Source organism: Vulpes vulpes, chromosome 12 (assembly GCF_048418805.1).
Source record: "Vulpes vulpes isolate BD-2025 chromosome 12, VulVul3, whole genome shotgun sequence".
NCBI lineage: Eukaryota > Metazoa > Chordata > Mammalia > Carnivora > Canidae > Vulpes > Vulpes vulpes.
The window spans coordinates 57989724-58014353 of record NC_132791.1 but is presented as its reverse complement, the minus strand read 5'-3'; the positions used below and the strand labels follow the sequence as shown (position 1 = coordinate 58014353).

Genomic DNA, 24630 nt, shown 5'->3' with positions numbered 1-24630 from the left:
GCTTCACCAAAGTATATGACCCTGTGGCTCATCCATCTCCCTCTTTTATAATCTGTTTCTCCATGTCTCTGCTGACCCCCCCTTCCTCTCTCTCTTACTGAAGATCTCTTTTCCTACCCCTTCTTCTCCATACCACTCTATTCCAATACTTCCTAGGTTTCAGTCTTATCCTTCTCTTTTCTCACTATAAATCTTCTCTGGAAATCTCACCTAGATCCATAGCTTTAACAGTCATCATGTGATTTTTCTAAATATTGACCTTCCCTCACCTAGGTCCAGACATGTGTTTGTTTGTCACTATCCTATTAGACACCCCAACCTAGATGACCTTTAGATGTGAAGCCACCATCTGACTGGGCTACACCCAAGCTGGAGCCTTAGGAACCAGGCCTGGGATGAATGGGTCTGCTAATGCCCTTGTAGTCCTGAAGCAAAAGAAAACTGGAAACTATCTCCCAGTGAGAATCATAGGAAGTAAGGGAGAGCTCAAGATATGAGGGTCCAGAGACAGGTGGAAAAGAAATATTAGACCCAAGATGAAAGTTAGAAAGGTAAGCAGATGACACGAGGTCTGGTTCTAGAGGCAGAGCGTGGAGAAACTCCATAAAACAATGGAGTCAGAGTGAGGGGGCCTTTCACTGAGTGCCTGATGATGGGGTACACAAAGGGAGCTATTGAGGAGTACTGAGATGGCTCAAGCAGACCCATCAAAGTCAGTGTTAATAGAAACAAACTTGTCATACACCCAAGCCTTTCTTAAGGCTACTCCTTTTCAGATTTTTAAAAATCTTAGTTAAAACTTAGTTTCTTAGGAAAAAACTAAAATGTCTTTCTTAGTTGCTCAAGGTAGAGATACTAAATTGTGTTTGAGTCCTTCTCTTCTTTATTTCTTACATGCAACCTTTTGCCAATGTTGACCATTGTTTTGTCCTTGGCAAGGGAAGGGCTTTGTTGGGGCAGCAGAGTTTCCAGGGTCCAGAGAACTCCATGTTGTTTGGATGAAGAGCTATAGGCATTATACTCTGCTAGGACTATTGTATAGACATCGTAGAGTTGCCTCATCTTGAAACTGAAGCTTTCTTCTTCTTGATTGGGGTGATTGTGATGTGGGATAGTGGCAATCACAGGTTTGGACTATGAATCCCAGTAACTGGGTGGATGGATCCATCAGCCCGGTGGAGCATTTCCTCCATCACTTACTCTATACTCTGGGCTCCTTACCTTGATAGTCATTTCTTACTGATTGCTTCAGGTCATTTCTCTATCTGCATAGCTGAGCATCTAACTTACACTTCTTTCTCCAACATTTTATTTGTGCTGTCATTCCAGGTGCTTTTCGAAGATGAATTTATATTCCTTTACCACATACACACATATGTATTTCAATTCATAAGAATAATGTCTCACTTAAAGCTATTGCTCTCATTAATCTTTATTCACAAACAATATTTCAACAGTATCTCTGAAGCTGTTGTGGGACTACTACCAAATATGAGTAGAGTCAGTCCCTGAGAGAATGAAAATTTTCACCAGAACTCCTGCTTACCACAGGTTGACCCTTGGCATGCTGTTTTTTCAGGCCTGTTGATGTGTTGTGCTAGAATGGAGGGATTAGAGCTATTTTTACATCTACCCCCTGCCCCCACCGTGTTGTGAACTAATTAAAGGTTGTGACCTTATCTTTGATTCTCAGAGCTTAGCTCTATGCCTGACGCATAGATGATTCTCAGTGAGGCATTGATTTGAATCATCTCTCAAAGGCTTTTTCAGTTCCAAGAGTCTGTGGAAGAACTTTCCTTGTTTGTAGATAGCTAGAAACCACCAGAGGAGACTTAATTAGCACACCAACTGCCTTTGTGGGTAGCCAGGAGTTAGAGGAAATGTATTTTCTTACGCTATCCAGAATAAACATTTACAAAACCATCTGGTGTTCACTAGCCTCCAATTTCAGAATGCCCACAGTCTGCCTTTTTTTTAGAGAGAAGGAGGACAAAGCAACAGCTTGCAACAGTTAAAAAAAAAAACAGTTTAAATCCCTGTTATTTGGGATATGTTGTTTGTTCTAACAATAACTCCAATAAACAGATGATAAGCTACAAGCCCAAGTTATATAGCCAAGTGAAGTAGAAAATCATAGAGTATTTCATTGACTTATTGGTACTTAGTCTTATTAACATAGAATTGGAATAAATATAATGACAGTGCCTGACAAGATGGACAGTGTCTAGGGTAAGGAGACATGTCCAAGTTACTCTCTTGATTTTTCTTCCCAGGAAATAAGCCTCAATATTGATCTTGGCCCAGCAAATTTTGTTCAAACTACTGGAAATAAAAGTGTTTCTCTTCTGAAATAAAATGTCTAGGTTCATTCTTATAGGGCTATTATATCTTAAGTGATGTTACCGTTAATTTGGTTATACAAAATTTCCATCTTATGCTCCATTTTACCTTATAAGAAATAAAACCAATGAAAATATGTATTTGCTTTAGAACATATGGTAAAACATTTGGATATTCCATTTGCACCAGATGTTGCAGTTTATGTAATGGGTGCTCAATAAGTATTGTTGACTTATTGGACATATACACACAGGGAAGAACACTTAGGAGGATTTATAAAATCCTTTGGTTACCATCATAATTTCATGTAACTATCTTAAACTTCAGTTTTTGAATATGGGTGTTTCTTAATATCACTCTGCCGTCTTTGAATGTATCTTGAGCTATAGGCTGACCGAGTAAAGAAGACCATTTAAAATGTCGAACATTTTTACAATGATGAACAGAGTGTATGTGTTCTAAAATCCCCTTCATCTAATTTCCTTGCAGCCCTGTTCCCCTATGCCTTCCTCTCTTTCTGTTTCGTCTCTTCTTTCCCTCCTCCTTTGGTCCTTCCCTGGCTGGAGGCCCATGTAATTTTCTAAGTCTCTTTGAATGCAGGGCACAGTCTGTGGTCAGCCTTGCCCCGAGGGTCGCTTTGGAAAGAACTGTTCACAAGAATGTCAGTGCCATAATGGAGGGACGTGTGATGCTGCCACAGGCCAATGTCATTGCAGTCCAGGATACACAGGGGAACGGTAAGGGAGAGTCTTGTCTTTCTCTGACTGTTCATAATGGTGTGAAAGGAAAGCTTGCAGAGCCCAGGGAACACCTTTGCTACCACATGTCTGTGACTATTCTGTAATATTCCAGAGGCATCTATAAAGTATTAGTGCATTTGACAGATTTTTTTTCCCAACTCTGTGTGTAGAAAGTGAGCCATAGACAACGATGGTGAATTGAGGATAAAGCATTAAAAAATAAATACAATATCAGCTATCCAGCTAAATAGGCGAGTGGTTGGACAGCCACTTCAAAGACCAAAACTTTCTATATCTTCTATATCTTAAACACTTTTTGATAGATTTATTTCAAAATTGGATGTGTACATGGTTATCTTTAGCAAGTATGTTGGGCGTAACGTTACCTTCTTATGATTCAGTATTCTATTAAGAATATCAGTCATTTTCTTGTGCAGTGGTGACTGCGGAAGATCCAATGAGATTTCTAGGGCTCTCCAGTCCCATGTGAAAAAGAGTGAATGCGTGGCTCTGCTCATGTGGCTCTTCCGTCTGCTGTCATTTTTTGCATTAGATAGTAAAGGGTTACCCCAGACAGCTTTGCTCACCTTACACCTTGTAATTTGCTCTTTCATCTCTTAAATCCTGAAAGACCAGATAACCAAGCTTATTGGGTATGTGTGTAAAATTAGAGAAAAAAGACTGGAGAGGTAAGGGACTATACTGGCTCAAAACAAAGATTTTTGGAAGCTGTGTCCTTAGAAACATCCTTATCATTAATAGTCAAATAATAATTTTACTGTTCTTTTGGGTTGTTATCAGGATTCAGTAAGTACATTAAAGCAGTTAGAACTGTGAGGAAGCTTACAAACATTAGTTCTTCTTATAGTTGAGTGATTTCCCTGAGCTGTATAAATACTAGCAAGTATCAATTTGAGTGATGTCTAGGAATTGAATAAATCATTTATTTATTTATTTATCATTGTTTTTTAGTGATATCTATGACCTAAAAATTTCTTCAACCTTTTTCCCTCATTTTCTTTCTTTCCAAAACTCTGATCTAATTTTTTGACTTTTAATAAGATACCATATAACCATATAGCCTGGTTCCCCCTCCCCTGCCACCTCCCAACTTAGAATTTGTACTTTCTTGTTAAATTTATAAGTAATTTGTTGAAAATCTCATTTCTATTTCTAATTGGCTATTTCAGGATAAAGAAAAAATTATGAGTGTTTTTTATTTAGCTTATCTATCAAAATTTTTAGTTAATTCTAATATTATTTTTAGCAAAAACTATAGTTATTTCATCATCTACAAAACATAATTGTATCTACTTTTCAGTGTTTATAATAATTGCTTCATTTTTTTTACATAATTGCATTAATTTAAACCTCTAAATCAGAGTTGACAAATAGGGGTCAAAGCGAAAATTCCTGTCTTGTTTCTGATTTTATTGAAAATGGCTCCATTGTAGTTTCATGTTACTGGTTTTTAGTAAACTTTCTTGTGTTTGAGTGTTTTTTAATCCCTGTTTTTTTTTTTTAAGATTTTATTTATTTATTCATGAGAGACACACACAGAGAAGCAGAGACACAGGCAGAGGAAGAAACAGACAACCTGAGCCAAAGGCAGATGCTCAACCACTGAGCCACTCAGGTGCCCCTTAATCCCTGTTTTTATTAAGAACTTTGTTAGTAGTATCTGTTGAACTTCATTAAAAGGCTTTTCATCTTTTGTTAGTAGAACTAGGGATTTTAACTTTAATTTTTTGATGTTACGCATTAATGACGCCCTTCAGAGCGTGATTTTTGTAATATGTAATTGGGCTTCTCAGAAAGTTTTTGTGACTTATGTCCTGGCTAAAATTGTGTTTTGGATAGATGTTGTTAGCTGGGTTCTGGATAACATGACATTAATACTTTATTATTGAAAAATGGGTCAGGAAGAGAAAGGCATGGAACCACACAGAATCCCAAATAATAGCTTTGTCAGATATTTTAGGGCACTAAAAAATTAAATACAGTTGACTCTTGAAAAACTCAGGCGTTTGGGACACTGACCCCCCCCCCCGCCCCATGCAGTCAAAAATCAAATATAACTTTTGAATCCTCCAAAACTTAACTACTAATAGCCTACTGTTTAGGAAGCCTTATTGATAACATAAACAGTTAACACATATTTTGTATGTTACATGTATTATGTACTATATTATTACAATAAAGTGAGCTAGAGAAAAAAAATTAAGAAATTATAAGGAAGAGAAAATATATTTACAGTACTGTGTGTCTCAAAAAAAAATCTCCATGTAAGCCGACTTTTACAATCCAAACCAGTGTTATCTGAGGGCCAGCTGAATAATTATTTTTCTTATCCTGTCACAGTTTAAGTCTCAAGTTTGAAGCAACAAAGAAACAACAAACATACAAGGCAAGCTTATACTCATCTTATTTGGAATGCAGGGTTGGGGAGTGGCTGCTGATTTCCAGGTGAATTTTAGATTAAAGCAAGGAAGTCAAAGAACCAAAAAAAGACTAGAAAAGTGAAGAGGGAATTTCTTCTTGAATTGCTCTTCTGATAAATATTGTTTTGCTAGTGCACTGACAACATGATTTGTGTTTTCAATTATAACATCCCCATCTGGGTTCTAGACACACACACACACACGTCACTAAGATAGGAAAACATGAGTGGCCATGGGGCACTTTGTGGTAGGAGATGTGGTGAAAGCAGCGTTGAGGGCCTGGGGTCTTGGCATTTCCGTGTTTGGAGAAGTCAGTGTAATTTGATCACTGAGGTTAGACCAGAGCACTGGTGCTGGAGGAGCAGGTACCTACCACCACAGGCAGCTGCCAGCAAAGCATTCCCAGGATGTGGGCACGGCCCTTCCAGCCAGAGTGAAAACAGAACAAACAAAACAGACACCTTGTAGGCAGGCAGAGCAGCTCATGAGACGTCCAAATAATAGTCCTTGGGGTTTGTGGAAAGGTTGAGAGAACACTGTGGAGAGGAAATGTAATATGGCACCACCAAGCAAGAGGAAAGAAAAGATGGTTTCCAGATCCTCATAGAAATTCTTCTAAAGGGGTTAAAGGAGTGTTCTCAATGCTAATGGCTTGCCATGGAATTGCTTAGGCCTTTGGGGTCCATGCACAGAACTGGTGCTCTCTAAGAGTTCACTGGATGGAGAGAGCTATGGCTCTGTCATCATCCCTCCCAAGGTGTGAAGACAGGACTCTGGACATGCCTGTGTTCCATATAACCCACAAGCGAAGAAGGAATGTGGGCCGAAGGAGGTAAAGTCAGAAATGATGGACAGGAATTGGGGAGATGTAGCAGTGGTCTCTAATTGGGGTAGCTTTCCTGTTTTGGGGATTATGGAAAAACTATTTTCCAACTCTTTTTATATTTCCCCCAGAGCAGCAGTTCCAGATGCTCGAAAGGCAGGCAGCTGATCCATCGATCCCAGGTTTAATGAGGAATGTGATTCTTTCACACTAAATCATGGTTTGGCCCAATTATTCCAGGCACTCTAGGGAGGGACATGCTCAAAATGGGGCAGAGAGAAAGGAGCTGCCACCCCCTTACATGCTAAGTCACTTCCTTTTCCATCTGTTTGTAACAAGATGCAACATAAAAATCGAAATGGCATTAAAACAAACCTGTGACCCTCACTGATTTGGGAATTGGTGTCATATTTTATTATCTCTACTTTAAGCTTATCCATTTTTTTCCAATTCCAGAGCATTACTCAAAAACAAAAATTTAAAAAATGTATAAATTCTAAATTTCCATATTTATACTATGACCAATTTTTATGGCTCTATCTTTATCAGCCTTTCTGCCCTCTCTCGTAGGAAAATCTGTTACCTCTTTTACTAATTCCTAGGAGAGCTTTTTGTTGTTGTTGTTCTGCCTGTGGTCACAAAAACAATAAGGGCTTAAAATTTGTTGAGAAATGATGCCCTTTTTGGATAAAGGGGCCAAAAGGGGAGGAGATAGGTCTGAGAAAGACTTTTAACCTGAAAGGTATAAGCTACTTCATGATTGCTTTTATTTTCAAGATGGAAAATGTTTACTTCTAGAAAGATATCCTATTGCCTTGGTTTGGTGATGGAAGTAGACATTACTATTATTAGCAGGATTTTCATACAAGTGCAACTTTGATGAAAAAGAAATGAGAATACGAACCAAGCTTTATGTAGTGGCTACTTTAGTGAGGGAAATTCAAATGGGTTTTTGCCATTTATAATACAAACTAGTAGTATGTTTTATTATAGGTTCAAAAGGTAAATATGGGTCAGGACCAGCTATTATGGATTTTGTTTTCCCAAAGAAAAGGAAGTCTCTGCCAAGATAGGATAAAATATACACACTGCTTCCCTGTTATTTGGCAGCAGACATTTTTCCAGACTTCTGATCTATACTCAGTTCACCTACTTTTAGAGCTAACCTTTTTTACTAAGTTAAAATCATGTGCCCCAAAGCTTAACAGTTGAATTTGTTTTCAAATCCATATAAGAGAGAGAAAGCAGGCATCTGGATGGCTCGGTAGGTTAAGAGTCTGCCTTTGGCTCAGGTCAGGATCCCGGGTTCCTGGCCCCATGTCAGGGCTCCCTACTCAGCGGGGAGCCTGCTCCTCGGGCTCCCTTTGCCCCTCCTCCTGGTCATCTGAGCCCCCCCACCACTGTCAAAAAATAAATCAAACCTTTAAAAAAAGAAAGAGAAAGAAAGCAATGTTATTTTATCTTGTTTATCTTTTCCTTTTTGGTACTGAATCACAAGAAAATCTGGACAGACAGGCTGAAAAGTTGTTAGCAGCCCTTAGCAGAGCCATGGTGTGGCCAAATTATTGTACCTTAGCATTTCTTTCTCTAAAGTTGACATCTTTATGGAATAAACTAAGTGACTTGGCTTATTAAAGCTTCTTACAAGTTAAAAATAGAGTACCTTTTTAAAATACTCTGGTCTAAAAATAGGTATACTCCTATGTAATTTCAAAGCACACATCTGATTTTATGCTAAATGATAGGTAGTTACTACAGGACTTTGCAAATGGTTTGTTGAGCAATTGATTTGAAGATTTTGCCTATTAACAAACACACCGCAAGATATCTTAAGTGTCAGGTGAGACCAAGTTTACAAGAGGTCCCTTTCCTTGTCTCTATCACATTAAATATATGCTAGAGCCAGGGTTAACCAGAGAAGTATCAAAGGGATCTCAAGATTTATCATCTATATTTAAATAGAATCCCATTCAAACTTGATATTATTACTAATCACACCCTATTATTAAAAATATGCAAAGCCTTGTCGAAAATGTTTGCTTTTCAGCGCTTTTGCTACTTCCTTTAGGTATCCTAGAATTCATTATTATGCACTTGCTGCTTGCATTATACTGATCTGAAAAAATGCAGTGCTGACCTACATTTCTGACCATGGGTCTGGCGTGACTTGAGAGCCACATGGGAAGTGTCTGCTGGTTCCCAACCACAAAGTGTATTGTACTTATGGCAGCCGCTTGGCTAGACAAAGACCCCATCTCTCTCTCCCTTGGCAGGAAGTGCACCTTCTGTTGCAGGACACACTGGAAGTCACCTTGCCAGGTCAAAAAGAAACTTGGCTAGCCCGACAACTTGTCATGCATTCTATGGAGTGATGATAATTTTCTCTTCTCTCTCATGATTCCTTCTAGCCACTCAGCTGCCCACCTGATCTGACTTATCCAGAGCCTGTCCTTCCTCTGGGACCAGACTCTAATGTCATTTTTTAAAAGTAAAGTGAATTTTTGAGACCTGACATTTTTTTTCATTGCCATTTGCCAGCCTTTCTTCTAAACAGAGGACAGTACCCCACTTAACAGAAATTTTGTGTTATGAAAGAAACTTCACGTGGCAAGAGTTCTCCAGGTGGAATCAAGGAAACCTGATTGCAATAGCTCTGACTTCCCCAGATGTAGAGAGAACTTTGTTTATTAAATACATAACTTTCTAAATGACAAACAATTATTGCCATTCAGCGTTGAAAAGAGCAGACACATGGCTGAGATTAGTGTCACCATGAAAGCCAAGAGAATTAACATTGTTTGGAATTTGCTATGAAGTTTTTCTTTTTGAAACAGGAAAAGCATATATTTTAATTTCCTCATTTGGGCAATTACTCCTCTCCCTTTTCTGGTATCTCCTTGTATCTTTCTGGTATGTATACTGCTTATTTGTACATGGCATTAACTAATCTATCTTCTGCTCTCACTTCCTGCTTGGTAGCTGCCAGGACGAGTGTCCCGTTGGCACATATGGAGTTCGCTGTGCTGAGACCTGCCAGTGTGTCAATGGAGGGAAGTGTTATCACGTGAGTGGCTCATGCCTCTGTGAAGCAGGCTTTGCTGGTGAGCACTGTGAGGCACGCCTGTGTCCCGAAGGGCTCTACGGCATCAAATGTGACAAGCGGTGTCCCTGCCACGTGGACAACACTCATAGGTGAGGGTCGGCCACCCCTGGAAGGTTGTGTCCTGTTAAAGTTGGAACTGCAGTGTCTACTATTTGAAAGGAGGGATTGGCAGAGAGATGCCCACTCTGAGACCCTTCCTGCCCCTGGGTCATTCTGGGGAGAAACCACCAAATACATGGAAAACTTCTTTCCTTACTAGGTGACAGTCCAAGTTAGTAGCTTTAAAATTGGTAAATGGTCTTGGGTGGCTGTTAAATTCTCTTCTCTATTCATGGCCGTGGCCAAAAATTAAATTTACTGGGGTTAGTAGAACATTTCCCTAAGAGAGGGATTCTGTGACATTCCCTAAGAAGCAAAGATGTAATGAGAGGCATGAGTTAAGTCCAGTTTAGTACGTAAAAATAACACAAAAATGATTCTTACTGCAGCATCTTTTACTTGACAGCACATCTGTGGAGAAAGGAAGTGCATTGGTGGAGGATTTGTAAAAGCGTTTCACATGTGGCTGTCTCATGTGAAATATGTTTTCAGAATTGATTACTCTGACATAAAACTCACAGGGGTCTTTTAGCTCAAAAATCTCTTGAAGAATTTAAGAACAGGAAACTATGGTTCCCACCCACCCTACTATACCTTGTCTGCCCCTGAAAATACCTCTCCACCCACTTTCTTCCTCTCCCTCCCCCAAGGACCAGATACATATCACTTAGAATTCTGGGCCTTCATTTGCAAACTGCTGGAAAAGTTGGGTCTAACAGAAATGTAGTACATTATATAGCAGTTCACATGTTACAGGAATTAATTGCATTCAGCACAGCTGTTACTTCATTTATGCTTCTGAAAGATAACTTGTGGCCACTTGAGATCTCAAATGCACAAAAGTTAAATGTAAGCAGAAGCCTGTGGTTGGTCTCTTCTTTAAGCCATTGTTAGGAACAAAAAAAAGGGCTTTGTTCCATAAAAGGGTGTGTATGTGTGTGTGTGTGTGTCCACACATGCGCGCATGCTTAGAATATATTTTACTGGGACATATCAAAGAAGTGCATTCTTAATGTATGTCAAGCAACTTTGCATGCTGCTTTAATCAACTTTGGTTTTCTTTATTGGCAAATATTGCCACTCTTTACATGACAAGGTTAAGTAAACATTTGAGGAGTGAAAATGAATCATCTTGGCAGGGTTTTGTTTGTTTTTGAACTCTCCTATGTTTAAGGAGCTAGTAGGAGTAGGGACATGTCATTAGTTTGGCTACCTTTCCTGTAGTGTAAAGCTTTTCCCAGCAAAAGGTAAGCCTCATGTAGTGACAGCTAAGAGCTTTTTAATATCAGAGTGCTTTTCATTGTATGCAGCCTGATGTCAAATAGATTAATAAGCCTACTCAAAGGAGCTGTGTTATGAGAAGAACTGGAGAAGAAGAGAGAATGTTGATTTTGTTGGAATGGGGTACCATGTTAGTAGTGGCAAGGTCCAAGGGGACTATTAGTTGACTGGCATCAGTATCTTGATAATTTTGACATAGACCACATGAATCTCAGCAGGTATGCTTTACCAAAGAAGTACGGGAAATTCTTTGACACTCACATAGATCAAAGGAACACTAAAATCTGTCTAATAATGTATAACAAATAATCAGATTAAAAACAATTAACATATGAAGTGCTTCCCTGAAAACCAGTTTTAAAAATTAGCTTTTGCAAAAAAGAAAAAAATTGAAAATTAAAAAAATTTAAAAATAAAAACATTTTGAAAATTTCTTTTAAAATGAGTTGAGTGTTGATGATAAGACTCTGTCTTGTTGAATTCACAGTTGGAGTCATACATCTGATTCTTACACCTTAAACTTCAGTGTAAAGTTCTTGGAAACACAAGATTCCTTTGAACCAAAGGCATAGGATCTTTGTATTAATTGGAAATCTAGCTTGTTCATTTTTCTATTTAATCAAGCAAGTAGAGCTTGCTATTACATAATTTATGATGTGTATTTATCCTAAAACCTTTCATTTTGATTACTAAGATAACATATGCAGTTCAGACTATTAGTTTCTATTGTCTTTAGGTAAATGTTGAGTATTTGAATGTACATATTGACATATATTGGAGCCACATATCTGGGTAGAAGTTTGTATCAGTTAGCTTTTGCTGCATTAAAAAAAATCATGGTACAAAACAATGATTATTGCAGTTGGTTTTTTGTTTGACTATTTGAGCTGGGCTCAGTTCAGTGGTTCTTCTGCTTTCATTCCTGGATTCAGCTGGCAGATCAACTAGACGTAGATTGGTCCTAGAATTCCTCCCTCACTGGTCCAGCATCTGGCCAGTTAATGGGTGCCTGCCCCATGTGTATTTAGCAGCTAGCACATTAGCCTGGGCTTCTTTGCATGATGACTGGCTTCCAAAAGCACCAAAAGATGGAGCAAGCGCCAACATGCAAACACATTTGAAACTTTTGGTTAAGTCATGTTTGCTAATGTCCCTGTAGACAAAACAGGTCACACAACCAACTACAATTTCAATACATTCTACCTCCTGATAGGAGAAGTTGCCAAGAATTTTTAGCCATTTTTACTTTTACAATCTATCATAGGACTGAAATAAATTTAAGTGTATTTATAAGTGATATTCATGTTTTTTATTATAGCACTATTATAGAGCCTGAAGCATTCACTGTGACCTGTACTTTTCAGCCAAAAACTAACTTATGGTGGAAGTGGTTTTGAACAGCAAAACAAAATTAAGATTTATTAAGATTCCTTATGGGATATGTATATTAACTCTTGTTAATAAGGACATTTAATAGCTGTGGGCAATAAGGATATGCCTATTTGCAAATGCCACATAATTGTCATTACATATGAGCATTAATAGCACCAAAGTAAATGAATAAAAGGAAGTTTGATTACGATCTATTTTGGCCAATATGGCATTGGACTCTTTTAACTCTTAAAATGAAAATTTTACTAAAATGTTTATATCTAGTTATATATGTGTATGAAATGATAGGTATTCCTATCTGCATATAATCCTATTTTCATATACACAAAGCAGTCTGTTCTTTAGAAAGAAAATGAGTAGGAGCATGTTACCTTTCAACCTCCAATCTGCTGCATTCACATCAACACGTAAATCTCATTGCCAATTAAGCTGCCTGCATTAAAACCCATCAAATGCCTCCAAAGTGCTCTGGCTTCCTATATCTAATTACAAATTGCAGAATACTAATTTTGGTGTCAATCAATCTGAGAACCAGTGTGCTGTACTAATACTCACTGGGGGGCATTGAATATCAATTTCTGTGTCTGCCTACAACTTAGTCAATTACCTATCCCTGGATTGTCTATTTTGTTTAACATTTGTGTCTACACCATGAATATGAGTTTCTACTTTTTAATGTAAAGTAATATTTTTTACTATTTTTTTATAGTATGTCAAAGTAAGATAAGCTACATTGATCCACACTTAAAATATTCCTCTCCCCTTTCTCAAATGTTGGACCTTTCTGAAGGAAATTTAAATTTGTCCCTGCTTTTGTACAATACAGATTTTATTGGTTCTGCTAACCCATTGCTAATTCTTAAATTTTAGCCATTCTTTTTCATATGTAGCCCCCCTAGCAGGCTGCGAACAAACTTCCTTTTCCTCTGATGTAAAAACAAACAAATATATCTGTATTCAGGTTTGATTCTGCTACTACCCGTGTTGGGCTTTGGATAAATTACTCTTTCAAGGTCACTGTTGCCTGATTTATAAAGTGAGATGATACCCAACATTTAGAATGACTTGTGAGGATTGAATGAAATAATGCATGTGGATTCCTGAGCATGACACTAACACATATTCAGTGCTCAGTAAATGCTAGCTGCTAGACTGTGCATTGACTTACAGTATCATCAGAAACGTCACGTGAGTGAGTATTCCCTGCAATTAATGGTGGTTCCTTTTTAGCCACAACTTTGATATTTTATTTTTTTATTTTTATTTTTATTTGCAAATTCTTGTTAAATTTTTAATGTAGGCCATTCATAACTGTAACTGTTCAAAATAACATATCATCAATAATCTCTATGGATTATAGTTTTTCAAATATACAAAGTAATAATCTCAAAAGCTATGAAAACGTCTATATACAGTTTCTAGATCTATGATCATTCTCAGTGAATTCATCTAGTTTCTCAAATAATAATTATATTTTATTTATTTTTAATTTCATTATTATTTATATTTTATTTATTTATTTATTTATTTATTTATTTAGTATATTTTTTTATTGGAGTTCTATTTGCCAACATATAGCATAACACCCAGTGCTCCTCCCATCAACTTTGACATTTTAAAAACTAATTCTAGGGTGAATGTTGCCTTTCTGTGCAGATATACAGATTATTATTTAGCATGGCTGGATGGCTTGGAGATATTGGGAAAGGAATATTTAAGAATCAGATCCCTCTGTACATCAACTGCCATTTTCACTAACTCAATAAGTATTTCCTGTGTGCCCACTTTGGGCCAGGGATGGGTAACAAAACATGCTTGATTCTTGTCTTCATGGAGCTGGAGGTCTAGAGGGGAAGGAAGACATGGGTAAAATGAAAAGGCCCAGGCAAAGAATGGGGAAACAGTATTTTAGGCATATGGAATAGCCCATGCCATGCCCTTATATTGGCAATGCTGAATGTTTTCACCAACTAAAAGAAACCCATTTTAGTGGAGCATAGTAATAAAGAGAGAATAATACCTAAAGAAGAGTTTGGGAAGTAGGCAGTGGCCAGGTAATAATGACCTGTGGGCTGTATTTAGGATGATGTTATCTCTAGGGTCACAGGGACTATTTGGATTAGGGCCTGTTGTTCTAATGTAATCATGAGTAATTCCCTCTTCACTCTTGAAAATATCCTAGCTTAGACAATAAATTACACAGTCTCTGTAGCTGTATTAGACAGCACAAGTTTTATTCTAAGTGTAGTGGGGAGTTTCTGAAGAGTTTCAACAAGAATGATAGGATAGCATCTACTCTTTAGGTGACAAGGCACGAGTGAATGCAGAGTTGCAAGGCAGAAAGCTGTCGTGGTTTGGGGGGGATACATGCCCTAGGCATCGGGAGCATGGTGAAGATGAGGATGGTGAAGATGAGGATGGAGAGATGAAGGTGAAGGCAGGGTATTTTTGAGGTAGAATACTAGGTCCTAGTGATGAAGTGGATATGGGAAATGAAGGAGAAGTTACCAGGAATAACTCTGAGGTTTCTGGTTTAAACAGTCGAGTGGTTAGTGGTGCCATTGCTTCAGTGGGGTGATTGAGAGTAAATAGGACAGGAAGAACAAAGACTCGGTATTTGACATGCTATGTTTGAGATGAAGGTGCCCCTTGTTTGCTCAAGAGTAGGGAGCAGATGAGTAGATCTGAATAGATCTAAGGAGATCCGAGACTCAAACACTTGCCTTTCAAATCCAAACCTTCTATACCCAAGAAACCATGTTAAATGTAGAGTGGCACTTGGGTATTTCTTCATAGCATGTTCCCTGAGTAATGTTTGTGATGGATGCCTAGGCCTTTGCTTATGGGCATTTAGTTGCAGCAAAGGAGCAAACTGTCCAACCAACAGAGGTGTGGCAGAGATCTGCCCTTGACAGACTTGTACATTAGGCTCAAGAGGTTGTGTGCTTTCACTGAGGTACCAGGGTAGAGGGAGAGCAGCTCTTCTATCTCAGCTTTCTCCTCTCCCAGCAAATCATTCTTTCTAAAAGTAGAAAATCTGTAGATGAGATAAATACCAAATGTCTGGATGAGACAGTGGATTTTGCTGTTGGCTGTAGTTAATGGGAGAGATTTATCTCTACCAGGGGAGGAAGATGGTCTTTAACAGCTTTCCGATTGTAAGCAGAGCTAGTTTGACCGTTGAGATTTTCCTATGGCGAGAAGCACATGTGTTTTGCGTGCCACAGAGTGCCCTATTGTGTCAGCCTCACTAACGCACGCCTCTCAACGCAGCTGATGTGTCCATTTGCTCCAGAGTGACAGCTGGCTGCCTGGCCTGTCAGTGCAGCTGCTGCTTCAGGTAAAGACAGCTGCTCCACCACCAGGTATGGAGAAACGAGAATGCAAACAGGCAAAGAAGCCTGCAGCCTTTGGAGTTCCTTGGACATAATCCTGGTTAACTGATCCGGTATCATTCATTGGACAGAGTAGTTCTTTAAACCTTCTCATCTAGTTGACCTGTCACTGAATTAGTGCTTTCAGTTTATGAAGATCATAACAAGTTTCAGACAAAAGGAAGCGGTGGTAATAGTCTTCCTGTTCGAGCATGATGTTGATTTCACGCAACATTTCTGTAGTACCAATCAGGTTTCAGCCAATTAATTAAATCATAGCAAGCCTGGGAAGGCAGTTTAAATTATTGTGCATGGAATTACCCAGCCATTCATTGCTCATGGCCAAAGCAACATTTGCATGGGCCTTGGGTGTCATGTTCACCCGAGAGTGACTTTCTCCTTTCATCCATGTCTCTCAGCTGTCACCCCATGTCTGGAGAGTGTGCCTGCAAGCCGGGCTGGTCAGGACTCTACTGTAACGAAACATGTTCTCCTGGATTCTTTGGGGAAGCTTGCCAACAGATCTGCAGCTGCCACAATGGGGCTGATTGTGACAGTGTGACTGGAAAATGCATCTGTGCCCCAGGATTCAAAGTGAGTGGCTATGGAGGAAGGAGCCGAGGGGTATCATGTGAAACATATTGATGCCACATACCGTATATGACCTTTTCTGAAGTACAGTGAATGCTAAGATCTGTCACTTCATTAACAAGCAAGAGAATGAAGAGAAAAGTACTAATAAGTAATATAAGTGGGCACCTGGGTGTCTCAGTGGTTGAGCATCTGCCTTTGGCTCAGGTAGTGATCCCGGGATGCTGGGATCCAGTCCCTCATTGGGCTCCCTGTGGGGAGCCCGCTTCTCCCTCTGCCTATATCTCTGACTCTCTCATGAATAAATAAATTAAATCTTAAAAAAAAAAAATAAATGAGTAGTCACCTTAGAATGATGACTGGAAAGCAGGTAAAAGTATAAAGGCAGTGTTCATATTAATTATTTAATTCATATATGTCATGGACTATGATGTATTTTAATTATTCCTTACATAATTTTTTCTTTATGTAATTATTTTACTACATTATATAGGCAACAAAGAAATTACTTTTCCACGAAATTACTCTGAATGGTTTTTATTTTAACTCCGTGCAATTTGAAGGCACATAACATTATCGGGTCAGCATTTATTATATATTTACATGTGATGGTTAACAGTATGTAAGTTTTTCAGTGCCTTTGAAAATCCAGACCTTGCAAATAGGCCTGTGTGCCAACAGAGCAGGATTTTACCTAGTTTCTGGGATTTCTTAGCTGTAGATTAGGAATCCTTGTTTTAAAGAAAAATGGTTTGGTCTTGATTATTTTCTGTCATTTGAAAGATATTAACCGATGAAGATGTTGGTGGTTATTCTAGAGCATATAATGTGGAATGAGTAGGTGATAAAGCCTCAGAGTTGAGAGGATCTTTCTTTACCAGCTTTTCTAACCTATGCCACTATTCTTTGGTAGAGCCCTTGAATTAGCCTGTGTTAAGGCTCTTCTGTTTTTATTTTTATTTATTTTAAAGATTTTATTTATTTATTTGAAAGAGAGAGAGAGAGCACAAGCAGGGAGGAGAGGCAGAAAGAGAAGCAGACTCTCTGCTTAGCAGGGAACCCAAGACGGGGCTCAATCCCAGGGCCCCGGGATCATGACCTGAGCCAAAGGCAGATGCTTAACTGACTGAGCCACCCAGGCACACCATATCTCTTCTGTTTTTAAAGGAGATATACTCCAGTCATCCTTGGTGGCCCACTTCTTTGTTTTAGGTTTATTGTCCGATAACAAATTGAATCATGCTATAGGCAGAGTATGTGTTCCATTGCTTTGCTTCACCCACTAACCATATTATATATCATACAAGGAAGTCTAGGAAGCATTGTGCAATTTAATGTATAGTTTATACTTATATTTATTTATTTATTGACTACAATTGATAGTTTATTGTTCTATATCTGCTTGTCTGAGCAAGGACAAAGGTTTTTTTGTATTTGCTAGGAAGGGAAGCTAATGAGGAAGCAGGCTTTGAGTTCCATTTAGTGCTGTATTCTAAGCAGGCAAGCTAGCATTGGCCTTGAATCTTTAAAATTTGTATACTGGATACGTTTAGAAACTTTAAAAATATACAAGTGTGCAAATTAGAGAGGGGAAATAATTGGCATTGCCAAGATGTATTTTTGTTTATTTGTGTTGGTCTTATTTCATTCATAAAATTGCATGCATTTTCCTATTTGTGCCTGTGTAGGGAATTGACTGCTCTATCCCATGCCCATTGGAAACCTATGGGATAAACTGTTCCTCTCTCTGTGGCTGTAAGAACGATGCTGTCTGTTCACCTGTAGATGGGTCTTGTACTTGCAAGGCAGGTAAGTGGGCGAACGAATCTTTCATCTGGCCTTCATCCTGGTACCTCCTAAGGTCATAAGAGAGAAACCCTGACTCGGGTTCTAGCTCCACCTGTGCCAACATTCAGCATCTAAACTCAGCCAGCCCTTGTCTAGGGTGGGCTCTCGTGCTTTTGGGAGCCAAGGGAAGGGATTGGGGTAAGATCTCTAAGGTTGCAGCCAGCTCCAAAGAGTCTGGGAGTCTCTATGCTTTGGGTAAAAGTGAATAAGTAGACATATATCCATGCTCCTAAGACGACTGGTTTGGAGTCACAACAAGAAGTGCAGCCGAGCACCAATTTTATGCAATTTTATGCCAAAATGTGTCTATTTATAGTTGCTGCAACAGGCAGAGTCCTGGAAACTCACTGTTTGTGGTTAATTGGGTTTGCCTTAAAGATGGGGTTGCTCTTTCAAACACAAACCTTCCTTTACCCTCCCATAGAAATATTTCGCTTTTCCACCCAGAGCAACCCTCAGCGTTCTGCATTGCGCTTCGCTGCACATTAGGGGTGTCCCCACCCCCGTATCTCTTCCTGATAGCCCAGCGGAGCTTCCTGGTGCTGGCATCTTTGACTGATCATACAACACAGATGGATTCTGGGTACCTCAGTTGTTGCTGATGGAGGCACTACACGGTAGCACCACTGCTCCCTGTGCTGGGGTGGGGGACCCTGCTGTGCACCTCCAAAATGTCTCTAAAGGGAAATGTGGCTTGGAGAGGCTTGGGAAAACTCTCCGCTGCTGTCGTTTCCTCCATGCTCTGGCATTCTTGTCGTGGCAGGCTGGCACGGGGTGGACTGCTCCATCAGCTGTCCCAGTGGCACGTGGGGCTTCAGCTGTAACCTGACCTGCCAGTGCCTCCACGGGGGAGCCTGCAACACCCAGGATGGGACCTGCACGTGTGCGCCTGGATGGCGCGGGGACAAATGTGAACTCCCCTGCCAGGTACCCGCGAACCAGCGCCCCAGCTGAGGCCAGAGTGTCAGCCCGCTGGGGCAGATTTCCTGATTTCAGGGATGTGAGTGTGAACCAAACAAAATCACGATAAGAAATGAGGGCTCTGAAGTCGAATCAGACATAGGTTGGAAAAGGAATAGATGTGGAAACTGGTTAGGTAGCTCTGCTAGAATCACTCCCTTCTTTCCCTTCATCTCTGCCTGGGTCCCCTCTCCCCCGCCATCCTTCCTGTTCTCTCTGTTCCTATACACCCGTCTCTTTGTGGCAGCCCCAGTCAACAATATTTATCAAACACCCAGCATCTGCGTGTCAACTCTCCAAATATTCTGTCTCTGTTATCACAGAATTCCTCCCGTCTCTGGGGTGGAAAGTGGCAGAGGAATGAAAGGGTGGTGACCAGTGTCTTCAGAAACCCTCATCTAGATGATGAAAGGTTTAGAAACGGCCGTCTATTAACACAACTATGTCTCAAGCCCCAAGAATCTCCAGAGATTTCCCTAGTTCAAGTCTGATTCCACTCTGCTGACCTATTTTGGAGGGAATCATCATTATAAATCCTGTACCGTGTCTACTACAGGCAGACAGAAGCTGCAAGTGGGACACGCGTTCTGCGGTAACATGTTGATTTCCCTTTCTTCCTCAGAAGCCCTTGGCCTTTTTCTTGCCCTCTTTTTCATGACTCTTTCCTCCTATCTCATTTCTTTCCTCCTGAGCCATTAAGCATTCTCTCAGTAATGTGCATTCTCTGCCTCCAGGAGAGATGGCGGGATGACACTGTGACCCCCTGAACCAGGCCCCTCATGGTGGGGGAGCCGATTCTCCCTTGGGCTTCCTCCTCATCAAGTATAACCCATTTCCCAACATTTCCCTAGGCTTTTCTGTGCTCTCCAAACCCCTAGGACAAAGTTAGTTGTGCTTCCTCTCATCCACCAGTGAACAAATTATCAGTGCTCTGAAATGGGCTTGAAGAGCATCTTTTACTCCCAGTCTGATTGTAGAAAAAGCAAAGCCTGTGTGTGTGTGTGTTAGATGCATTAGAAAATTCAGTGAACTCCGATGATGCTTTAAGTGTCTCATATTATGGTGAAGCTAAATGCTATAGAGCCCCAGCAAACATGAGTGGGGCCTATTTATTTTTATTTTATTAAGTTCTACTCAAATGATAATGCTGTCATACACCTACAACCTGTTTTATGCTGGCTCTCACATTCCTTGCCCTTGGTAATTGTGCACTGCCCAAAAGTTTATAGGGTCCTCCGTTCCTCAGAATCTGGCGTGAAAGCACAGGGCTCTGCAATGCAAAACACTGTGTGTTACACGCAACTGATGAATTATTGAACACTGCATCTGAAACTAATGACATACTCTATGTTAGCTAATTGAATTTAAGTTAATAAATAAATGCAGCACTTTCCATTCCCCTCCCATAAACTAAATGATCACGACCACAAAGAGTCTTGTCTCTGCTGGACCAAAACTGATATGCAGGCTAAAACAGTAAGGCCTGGGAATAGATCAGGGAGGAGTATGTACCACCAAGTACTCCAGCCTTCCTTAGGATCTCAGATCAGGATACTCATGTTGTTTAGACTTCTGCATAGAAAGGAGGATGTTGATTGGGACAAGCAACAGAAGATTTTCACTGCTCCTTATGGTTGTTTTCATCACATGAACAACTTACAGAAATGAACTTCATTCAATTAGCATTTTCTTTTAATTTTAGAGCTTTATGTGAGTTAGGATCCTCCCTTTCCACTAACGAGTAGCATGTCTTGTAAGCAACACTGAGCTACTTTATAAAAATCTTTTAGGAGCAAAAGAAAGTTTCTTTATGAGTGGTAACTTATGATAAGATAAAAAAAGATTCTCTTGATTAATTAATGTGTCTACATATATTTGCATATACGTATATCAACATAGTGGCATAGTTGGCTTCACCATTCGTAGGACCGACCATTATATTAGACATGAACTACAATTTGAGTGATGTTCAAACACTACCACTTGTGTTTGGGGGACCAAGAAGACATGGGAAGAGGTAATTATAATGCATGTGGCTGAGAGGTGTTTGGGAGAAGAGGGTCCTGTATCCGAAGTGGCTTACCAAGGTCCCTGTCATCTCTAATTGTGCATTTCCATGACCTCACTGCTGTCTTCCACGCAGGATGGCACATATGGCCTGAACTGTGCGGAGCGCTGTGACTGTAGCCATGCGGATGGCTGCCACTCCACCACGGGCCACTGCCGCTGCCTCCCTGGATGGTCAGGTGAGCCAAGGACTGCTACATGAAACATGCCAGATTACACCTAGCACCATTCCTTGCTACTTTAGAGAAACACATGCAGGTCACCTTTCAGGGAAGAAAAAATGGTAAAGTCTTCAGTAAACTGCCACATTTTTACCCAAAAGGTATTACTGCTAAGCCTAATTAATCTGCAATCCAGTAATGACTTCTTGTTGAAACATTCAGGAACAGTTGATCTTGAGCCTTAATGTATAGTCAGACTGTCAGAATTCAGGCTGGCAGGAGTGGGGGGTGGGGTTGCTAAGCATTTACTTAGCAAGCCTTCTGTGATATTTTTGAGCCCTGAGGAAAGAATGATTGAAATAAACCATAAGAACATAACTAAGTTCACCTTGGTGAGGCAAAAATATTGAATATTAATATGGTTAATATGCAAGTATTAAAATATTCATTGCTATACATGAAAGTTTTAAAACTTTCTTTTTCTTACAATAACACTTAAGTCATAAAAATTCATAATACGATTGAGTACCAATTTTGTAACCACAAGGTGGAAGTTTCTCTTTATTTATATGTCTTCATGGTTCCAGCTAGGCAGTTTATCAAACTAACAGAGGTCTTGGAAAATGAGCCGTATTTTTGCTTATGATAAAAAAACTCAGGAGAGGGAACTGAATGCCCAAGCAAATTGGGATCCTGCTTTTTCCTGTTTTTTTTTTTTTTACATGAAATCAAGCTTATTCTAAAAAACAAAAACAAAGCCTTAAAGAATGAATGGAATTTTCAATGCTTATTTAGAAAAATTACAAATGGGAATATACCAGGAAAGTTATTGAATGTTGGGATGAATGGACTGGGTATATTTATGAGCAATTTCTTCTGCAAGTAAAATAAAATGTTGACTATTGATGTGCCAATTGAGCGTCAACTACTGTGAAACTTGGGTACAGGTTTAGAGGTAGTTAAATGAACCAAAACTCTCTTTTAAGATTCTCACCCATAGTCATTTGTGTATGTGTGTGTTTTCATGTATATTTGTATATGTTGTATTTGTATCTAAATATATGTGTATCTATATTCAGAGAAGAAAGAGAGATTTGTAGAACAGAACTATTTCCATATTGACGATGCTTTAGTGTCTTGCAAAATGGTTTTTTAGCTTGTCTTCTAAAACAGAAACTGGTAGTATCAAGCTAATTGTCCCCTTTGGTGAGGGTTCATATTTTGAAAAGGTGCATCTTTCAGAGGAGAATCTTGTGCCTCTATGCCAGAGATGTGACATTTAGGAAATTATGAAGTCATGGTGGTCTTACCTCTTAGCAAAAATTTATAAAAAGAAAAACAGAAATAATAATAAGTAATGCTTCTTGAGTACTTAGGGCAGGCTCACAGAAACTCTGCAAGGTAGAAAATATCATTTTGTCCTTTTTACAGTTGAAGAAACTAAGGCACAGAGAAGTTCAGTGGTTTGAACAAGGCCCCAGGGTCAGTAAACATGAAAGTGGGGATTTGCACTAAGCCTCTCCCATTGCATCTCCAGCTCTCTTCATTACTGCACCCTCTGCCATACACAGATTTCTTCCAGAAAGTGCTGGGGGATAGGGCAGTTACACTGAGATTAATTCTGAAAATGGATGAGGACTTATGAGAATTATATGAGAGGACTGTGGTGATAAGTGCTGATAACCGGCAACCTCTTCATATATGTGCATGTGTGCGTGTATGTGTATGTTCATATGTGTGCATGGGTGTGTACATAGGAAGAGAGAGTATGTATGCATATCTTTATATGTGTTCATTTATATATAGACAGAGAGGCAGAGGTAGAGAGAGACAGAAAGATATACTGTAGAATTTACCTATTTAAATTGTATAATCAAGTGGTTTTTAGTGTATTCAAAGAATTGTTCAACCATTATCACCATCATTTTTAGAAGATTTTTATCACCTCATAAAAAAACCCCAGTAGTACTTATTGGAACTTATTCTCCATTTACCCCCAACTCATGTGAACCAGGCAACCTTCTTCCCCTTCTCCCTACCCTAGTCAACCACTAATCTACTTCTTGTCTGATTTGCCTAGTCTGACATTGTATGGATTCATGTACCATGTGGTCTTTGGTGAGCGGCTTTCTTCTCCTGGCTTGTTTTCAAGGTTCATTCCTATTGGAACTATGTCAGTACTTCATTCCTTTTGACTAATATTCCATGGTATGGGTAGACCACATTTTATTTGCACATTCATCAGCTGATAGACATTTGGGTTGCTTCCATTTTGGGGCTATTCTGAGAAATACTGTTAAGAACATTCGTGTACACGTTTTTGTGTGGGTATATATGTTTGGTATATAAATTAGGGGTAAAATTCCTGGGTTATAGGATAACTCTAACCTTTTAAAGAATTGCTACGCTGATCTCCAAAGCAGCTGCACCATTTTACATTCCCACTGGTAGTATATGAGGTTTGTGTCTCCTCACCAAAAATTTGTATTATCTGTCTTTTTGATTCTAGCCATCCAAGTGGTATGAAATGTTATTTCATTGAGTTTTTGATTTGCATTCCCCTAATAAGTGATGATGCTAAGCATCTTTTGTGTTTAGTTTCAGCCGTCTGTATATCTTTTTTCATCTATCTGTATATCTGATGTCTATTCAGATACTTTGCTCATTTTTTAATTGGGTCACCTATGTTTTCATAATTGAGTTATAATATTCTTTATGTATTTTATCTGTATGTGCCTTATCAGATATATGATTTGCAAATATTTTCTCTCATTCTGTTACTATGTCACTTTTTCATTTTCTTCATGAAGTCTCTTTCTGCAGAAAAGTTTTTGTTTTGATGAAGTTAAGTTTGTCTAGTTTTATTTCTTTGTGCTTTTGGTGTCAATCTAAGAAACCATTGGCTAGTCCAAGGTCACAAAGATTTCTACTTCTGTAATCCTCTAAGCATTTTATAGTTTTAGCTTTTACATTTAAGTCTTTGATCCATTTTGAGTTTTATTTTATATATAAAATATATATATTTTTGGTGTGATGTAAGGGTCCAACTTCATTCTTTTGCATGCTGATTGCATTTGTTCCAGCATCATGTGTTGAGAAAATCATTCATCCATCTCTACCCATCATCTGTATTGTTTTAAAATCAACTGACCATAAATGTGAGAGCATTTATGTCTGGACTCTTAACTTCTGTTCCATTGATATGTATATCTGTCCTCATGCCAATACCATACTGTTTTTATCACTATAACTTTGTAGAAAGTTTTGAAATGTGGGAAGTGTGAGTTCTACAACTTTGGTGTTTTTTTTCAAGACTGTTTGGGCTATCCTGGGTCCCTTGAACTTTTATATGAATTTTAGGGTCAGCATGCCAATTCTTGTGAAGATACAAGGTAGATTTAATGAGGATT

General features: G+C 39.1%; 1 protein-coding gene across 10 annotated transcripts in view; it reads left to right on the top strand.

Annotated features, from left to right (window-relative positions):
• Positions 1–24630, top strand: part of MEGF10 (multiple EGF like domains 10) — a 164520-nt gene that overhangs the window by 107164 nt on the left and 32726 nt on the right. For all 10 annotated transcript variants that reach the window (XM_025994995.2, XM_072728658.1, XM_025994994.2 and 7 more), the window contains 6 exons: positions 2941–3077; positions 9324–9536; positions 16013–16187; positions 17873–17993; positions 18796–18959; positions 21136–21238. In XM_025994995.2, the coding sequence (XP_025850780.1) occupies positions 2941–3077; positions 9324–9536; positions 16013–16187; positions 17873–17993; positions 18796–18959; positions 21136–21238 (913 nt within the window). The remainder of the gene's footprint in view (positions 1–2940; positions 3078–9323; positions 9537–16012; positions 16188–17872; positions 17994–18795; positions 18960–21135; positions 21239–24630) is intronic.